This window comes from Rhincodon typus, chromosome 41 (genome assembly GCF_021869965.1).
Source record: "Rhincodon typus isolate 14 chromosome 41, sRhiTyp1.1, whole genome shotgun sequence".
Taxonomy (NCBI): Eukaryota; Metazoa; Chordata; class Chondrichthyes; order Orectolobiformes; family Rhincodontidae; genus Rhincodon; species Rhincodon typus.
Genome location: NC_063372.1, coordinates 8,089,535 through 8,097,312, shown reverse-complemented (window position 1 = coordinate 8,097,312; position 7,778 = coordinate 8,089,535). Strand labels below are relative to the sequence as shown.

The following is a 7,778-nucleotide window of genomic DNA, read 5'->3' as shown; positions in this document are numbered from 1 at the left end:
GTCTAGGCCCGAAACATCAGCCTTCCTGCTCCTATGATGCTGCTTGACCTGCTGTGTTCATCCAGCTCTGCACCATGGTGAGTAACTCACCTCCTGACTCCCCAAAGCCTGCCCACAATCTACAAGTTACACGTCAGGAGTGCAAGGGAATATTCCCCACATGCCTGGATGAGATCAGCTCCAACAACACTCAAGAAGCTCAACACCATCCAGGTGAAAGCAACTCACTTAACTGATGCCTCATCCATCACCTTTAACATTCACTCCCATCGCCACTGATGCACAGTGGCAGTAGTGAGCACCATCTACAAGATTCACTGCAGCAACTCACCTAAGCACCCTCCTTTGACCTTTACCAACTAGAAAGACAAGGACACCAAATGCATAGGAGCACCACTGCCTACAAGTTCCCCTCCAAGCCACACACTATCCTGACTTGGAACTAATATCACTGTTCCTTCACTTTACTGTCTCAAAAATTAAGTCCCTTTCTAAAAGCAATGTGTAGGTACTGACACCACATGGACTGATGTGGCTCAATAAGGAAACTCACTGCCATCTTCAAGGGCAGTTAGGGATGGGCAATAAATATTGATGTAGGCAATTTGTTGCTAAATTGCAACACATCCCATGAAAAAAATGTTAAGAAAATATTAATCCAAATATCATGGGGACTGCATTCCCTTGCACCTACCACCATGGGGATAAATAAGTGGGGGGGGCGTCATTAAAGGTGTAGTAAAATTCACTTACAACATTATCAGGATGATTTTTGAAATTCCACTTCTGCTGGTCTGCAATTGCTTCTATAACAAAGCCCAAAACCCAGATTATCCATCCGGTATAATCCCGGACACACAAAGGCTGGTCCTTTCCTCGAGTGTTTAGAATTAGTGTGGGAAGAAGCGTTACAAAGATCCAAACACCTAGAAAACAGGAATAAAACTTTTGTTCAGATGGCACAACTGAAATAACCATTCAACAGATTCTTAGTTATGGCATTTTAGCGCCATCTAATGTTGTTTCACTGCACAGCATTGCTTGTAGTACTGCAGCCCAGATTGCAGTTTTTTTTAAATGCTGGCATTGTGGGATGGGGAAATGTACCAATGTGTCTGCTGATGGACATTCACAGATGTACCCAGGAAACTCAGTTGTAATCAGAATGATCAAAACCACAGTAGTGCTTAGATATGGCTTCTATGCTATCTACATTAACTCATGTTTTTGGCATACGACTACAACTGTACAAATTTCCAGATGAGAACACTGTTAAATTTTCCTATTTTGGATTCAACAATATTTCTGCTCTGCTACTTAACATCATGACCAAGTGATAAACTGAATTTCACTACCCAGCCATAGAACAGTTGACTAGGAGATCAGAAATCTCTACTCTTGCTGAAACAATGCCAGGGGATCTGCAATGATTACTAGTTGGAAGAAGGAAAAGCTATGGTTGACAACCTTGCTTAAAGAATCAACTTACATGGTTTTAGGAGTCCGGGAAAGTCAGCTTTTTTTTAAATAGGAATTGTGAGATAAGTTAACCCAGAGATGCTAATCATATCTTAACTCTAATCATGCCTTGCTTATTTATCACCTTGTTCTTGCTGATCTACATCAGTTCCAAGTCTGGCAATGCTCTATTTTAAAATTCTCATTCTCATATTCAAATTCTTCCATGACCTTGCTCTATTTATGTAAATTCCTCTAGTTGTCACAGGTCTCAGATATCACTGCACTCGTTCAATTCCAGCCTCTTGCACATCCCCAATTTTAAACGCTCAACCGTTGGTGGCCATACCTTCAGCTGCCTGGCTACTAAGTCTCCTGAAATCTCTCCAACTCCCAATCTCCTCCTTTAAGACCCTCCTCAAAACCAATCTCTTTGACTAAGCTTTCAGTCAACTGTCTCATTACCTCCTTTTGTGGCTCAGTGTTAAATTTGATCACTGATGTTCTTGTGAGGTAGCTTGGTGTGTTTTAATATGCATAGTGGTAGGCTTAAAAATGATATCTTCAAATCTGACCATTAAGGGTTAATCATCATGGCAATGAGTAATTGAAGGAAAGAGGGGAAAATACAAGAAAAACAGGCTGAATGCAACAACAGCTGGTTTTGACTGGGAGATAACCACATGACACTGAATTGTCTATGTGAACTGTCTTGTGCAGTTAGATGGGGCCACCTGGAACTATTTCTCAGCCTATTTTGAAGCTTGGAAAAGTACAGCAGTCATTTTGAAATGGGGATTCAGCATGCAATCTTAGATTCAGAATAGTATTAATATCAGGGCTTCACTCCACTCATGGGACTTTTCACCATCAGGCTGGGGTTTTCAAGACCAGAACCATGAAATCTTAGATAGAGCTCCGAGTATCACTGTCACCAAAGTCTCCAATGGATAGAAGGCAGTGTGAGATTCACTTGTTTGTATAAGTATGGATATTGTGGAGTTTAAGCTGATAGATTCACTCATTAGTTTGCATGTTTCTCTAATATACGGAGTCATGAGTCATACAACACAGAAACAGACCCTTTGGTCCAACCAGTCCACGCCCACTAGATTAAGCTAATAAATTTGCTTCGTATTAAAGTGCACGTGTCTTCTTGTATTCATTTTGATCATACCTCAAAGAACTGGTTAGGTACTTTAAGCCTAAGAATATGCTATGCTAGAAATGCTACATAAATGTAGGTTTTTGGTGTTAGCCAGCCCTGGCAAAATACAACATTGACTGTGTGGTGCATCTCCAATGTCAAAAACAATGTTTCTAAAAATCAAAGCTGTTCCATTTCTCCCAGGGTGATTCGCTTTTATTGAACAGAAGCCCCACTCTTAAAGAAGAATAATTTAATTTCTTCTGAGTCTGTGACCAGAGCTGTACTGTACAGAGTCCATCGCTGCCGCCTTCCCAAAGTACCTGCAGGGAAGGGGCACATGAATGGCCAAACCTTGGTTCACTCTGGTGACTGGCTGCAAGACCCACTGCCACCCATCCAGTTGGCAAAGGAAGGATATTCAAACACAGATGAATGGGGAAAACATACAGTCAATAAACTGATACTTTGAAAAAAGAAAGAAAGCCCAGAATTTTCAAGGAATCTTACCTTGAAGTGTCCAGTAAACAAAGAACTGCTTTGGGCTGGTGCGAACTTCATTGAATCGTCTATCACGGCCTTCCTTCAACACTCTGAAGAACAGAAACAAGCCTAGCCTGAAATTGAGAAAAGGCTCTCCGTTATATCTTAGACATGTCGCTCGTGTTTTCTTTACAGTCCATTCTTCTATATTAAGTTGTTGCATAACTGTTTAAAGTGATCTATACATTTTGTTATCGATGGCAAGGGGGAGGCACTCTTGACTAGAGGTCTTGCATCAGAACTAAGGGGAAAATATTTTGCCCTGAAACCATCTTTAAACGTTTTAATACAATATGAAGAGAAAGTTTGGGGCCAACTGGATCCAGAGTGAGGCACAGCAAGACTCCCGTGAAGAAACAAAAACAGAAATTGCTGGCGAAACTCAGCAGGTCTGGCAGCATCTGTGGGAAGAAAGCAGAGTTAATGCTTCCAATCTGGTGACTCTTCATCAGAACTGTTAGCAGCTAGGAAGAAGTGGTATTTATTCTGAAGAAGTAGTTGGAGAGGGCAAGGTGAGTGGACAGGTGGGGATGGAGCCCACAGAGAGACAGATGTATGAAAGGGGGAGATAAACAAGGAGATTATGAATAGTAGGCTGGGACAGAAGAAAAGCTGAACAAGTTAAAATGAGAGCTAGGGTAGAAGAGAATGGGTGAGTTTTACTGAATGTGACCTATATAATGGGCCTAGGAGAAGGTGAGAATGGGTGACTGTGCTAAAGGCAACCCATGTCATAACAGGACTGGGTGTTGGGGTGGGTAAAAAACATAGAAGGATGGAATCAGGCTCTAAAGTTATTGAACTCGATGTTGAGTCCTAGAGGCTGCAGGGTCCCCAAGTGGAAAATGAGATGTTGCTCTTCGAGCTCATGCTGAGACTCAATGGAACACTGCAACAGGCCTGCAACAGAAATGATGGCCTAGGAAACATGGTGGTATGTTGAAGTGGCAGGCAACTGGAAGCTCGGGGTTATTTTTGTGTAAGGGTTCTGCAAAGACGTCACCCAGTTTGTGTTTCCTCTGTGGGGGAGAGCACACTGTGAGCAATGAATGCAGTAGACCAGATTGAGTGAAGTGCAGGTAAAGCACTGTTTTACCTGGAAGGTTTGTCTGAAGCCTTGGGTGCTGAGGAGGGAGGAAGTAAATGGACAGCTGTTACACTTTCTACGATTGTGGGGGAAGGTGCTGTGGGGGTGTGAATAGAGGTTGGGAATGGAGGAGGAATAGACATAATTTCCCAGAGGGAGCACATACAGAATGCTGACAAAGGAGGTGACAGCATTCTGTATGTGTCTGTTCATGGCATGCCACCGGAGGTGACAGAAATGGCAATTTACAATCCTTTGGATGCAGAAGCTGGTGGGTGTCAAGTGAGGACCAGAGGGACCCTATCATTGTTGTGGCAGAGAAAGGAAGAGACGAGGGCAGAGTGTGGGAGATGGGTCGGTCACAGCTATGGGCCCTGTCAACCACGGTAGCAGGGAATCGTCGGTTTAGGAAAGAGGTGGACATTTCTGAGGTCCCCCTGTGGAAGGTGGCATCATCAGTACAGATCCAATGGAGACAGACAAACTGGGAGAATGGGATGGAGTCCTTACAGGAAGCAGGCTGTGAGGATGTACAGTCGAGGTAATTGTGGGAGATGGTGGGGTTGTAATGTATATTGGCGGCCAGCCTATCCCCAGAAATGGAAACAGAGATGTTGGGGTTTTTCTTCTGTCCTGCTCTGCTATCCATAATCTCTTCATTTACTTACCGCTTTCATATCTTTGTCTCTCTCTGGGCTCCATCTTCACTTATTCATTCAGCTCTCTCATTGCCCCCTCACCTCCCCAACTTCGGCTTCAGCAACATAAGCTGGAACAACTCAGAGATACCCACACCCCTCTGGAACATCCCTCCCTTCCCCTTCCCTATGACTCAATCCTTTCTCCTGACCCCACCATTTGTTGGATATTTATGATCCCTTCTGACCTCCCGCTCTCTGATGCTGAACGTTCTGTACTCAGCGAAGGTCTTAGTTTTATCCCTCTGCACCCCCACCTCAACAAATTTCAGGCACGACTAACGTCGAACTCTTCTCCCGTCAAGATGGGAGCTGGTCACTCCTCTGCCAACTTAGCCAGTGCCAATGCTTGGAAAAGTGCAGGCAAGAAAACAGCTTGGGCAGAAAATTTCACGCCAAATCAAACACTGGTTTTTGAAATATGTTTTTAAAAGTATGAATCAATCCAGTTTCTTAAACCACCTAGAGTAGTTTTGGAGTCAAAATAAAGCATGCAGATACCAGCTCAAGTTTCTCTGCTGAATTCTGCTCTTCTGCATTCTCACCTCAAGCCCCACACGGTTACCAAGGTACTCTGTATTTTCTGTCGACAGTAGCTGGTGCCGCTCCACCTGTAACTCAGGTGAGTCAAGAGGATGAACGTCCCTGACCCTGTAAACAGGTGAACTGTATGTTACAGAATGGAACTGCAGAATGTGAAACAGATACTTAAAAAGGAGAAATACTGGGAATAGCCTGCAGATGCTTTTTGATTCAAGCGAGAGAACTGAAAAGCCCACTTCACCGTTAAGATTTGCTCTTTATTAGTATCTATGCATTTTTCTTCAACAGTATAACTGAGAAATGGTTTGTGCACTATTTGAGTTTATCCTCCACCCAGCAGTATCCTAATCCCATGTACCTGCTCTATCCCCATATCTTCATATCCTCTTTCATTCAACTACTGATCTAACCTATTCTTTAAACATCGATATAGAATCTTACAGAACAGCTGCATTCAGCCCGTCATCCCCATGCTAGCTCCTTGGTAGGGCCATCCAATTAGTCCCACTTCCCTGCTTTTCTCCTCCCAGAGCTCTTCACACTTTTCCCCATTAAGTATACATCCAAGACCCTTTTGAAAGTTACCACCTAAACTGCTACCTCCACCATTTTAGACTGTGGTGAAAAAGAAATCTAATTTCATCCTATTGGTGCTTTCTTTCGCCATAAATCTGTCTTCAATTAGTAACTCTTTTTTGCTGCCTTGATTACAAACACTGTCATATAAATAATTCAAAACTGCTCAATTATCCCATATGACCATAAGATATAGGAACAGAATTAGGCCATTCAGCTCATCGTGTTTGCTCCACCACTCAATCATGGCTGATATGTTTCTAAACCCCATTCTCCTGCCTTTTCCCTGTAACCCTTGATCCGCTTACTAACCAGGAACCTATCTACCTCTGTCTTAAATACACTCAGTGACTTGGCTTCCACAGCCCTCTGCATCAATGAGTTCCACACAGTCACTACCCTCTGGCTGAAGAAATTCCTCCTCATCTCAGTTCTAAAGGGTCATCTGTGCCCTCAGGTCCTATTCTCCCCTGCGAGTGGAAACATCTTCTCCACATCCACTCTATCCAGGCCTCTCAGTGTTCTGTAAGTTTCAATCAGATCCACCCCATATCCTTCTCAACTCCATCGAGTACAGACCCAGAGTCCTCAACTGCTCCTCAATATGACAAACCCTTCATCTCCAGAATCATTCTTGTAAACCTCCTCTGGACCCCCTTCAATGCCAGCATATCGTTTCTTAGATATGGGGCCCAAAACTGCTCACAATATTCCAAAGATAGTAGGAACTGCAGATGCTGGAGAATCTGAGATAACAAGGTGTAGAGCTGGATGAACACAGCAGGCCAAGCAGCATCAGAGGAGCAGGAAGGCTGACGTTTCGGGCCTAGACCCTTCTTCAGAAATGGGGGAGGGGAAGGGGGTTCTGAAATAAATAGGGAGAGAGGGGGAGGCGGATAGAAGATGGATAGAGGAGAAGATAGGTGGAGAGGAGACAGACTGGTCAAAGAGGCGGGGATGGAGCCAGTAAAGATGAGTGTAGGTGGGGAGGTAGGGAGGAGATAGGTCAGTCCAGGGAGGACGGACAGGTCAAGGGGGCGGGATGAGGTTAGGGCCTGAAGGCCCTCCGCTTCTTCCTATCCCGCAGGGACGACCAGTCCCCCTCCACTGAGACCCTCATCTGCTTAGCCGAACTCATCCTCACCCTCAACGACTTCTCTTTCAATTCCTCCCACTTCCTACAGACAAAGGGGTTGGCAATGGGTACGCGCATGGGCCCAAGCTAACCTCTTTGTAGGTTACATGGAACAATCCCTTTTCCATACCTGCACTGGACCTAAACCCCACCTCTTCCTCCGTTATATTGATGACTGTATCGGCACTGCCTCGTGCTCCCACGAGGAGCTCGAACAGTTCATCCACTTCACCAACACCTTCCACCCCAACCTTAAGTTCACTTGGACCATCTCCAATACCTCTCTCTCCTTCCTGGACCTCTCTGTCTCCATCTCTGGCAACCACCTAGAAACCGATATCCATTTCAAGCCCACCGACTCCCACAGCTACCTAGAATACACCTCCTCCCACCCACCTTCCTGCAAAAATGCCATCCCCTATTCCCAATTCCTTCGCTTCCGCCGCATCTGCTCCCAGGATGAAGCATTCCACTCCTGTACATCTCAGATGTCCTCGTTTTTTCAAGGACCGCAACTTCCCCCCCCTCAGTGGTCGAGAACGCCCTCGATCGTGTCTCCCGCATTTCCCACAACTCATCCCTCACACCCCC

The 7,778-nt window shown here is 44.8% G+C and overlaps 1 protein-coding gene across 1 annotated transcript in view; it reads right to left on the bottom strand.

Moving 5' to 3' along the window:
* Positions 1-7,778, bottom strand: part of LOC109926119 (rac GTPase-activating protein 1-like) — a 22,620-nt gene that overhangs the window by 14,010 nt on the left and 832 nt on the right. Inside the window, exons 2-4 of the mRNA XM_048618862.1 lie at positions 5,479-5,584; positions 3,116-3,198; positions 754-926 (exon numbers count right to left, since the gene is read on the bottom strand). Coding sequence (XP_048474819.1) covers positions 754-926; positions 3,116-3,198; positions 5,479-5,584 — 362 coding nt within the window. The remainder of the gene's footprint in view (positions 1-753; positions 927-3,115; positions 3,199-5,478; positions 5,585-7,778) is intronic.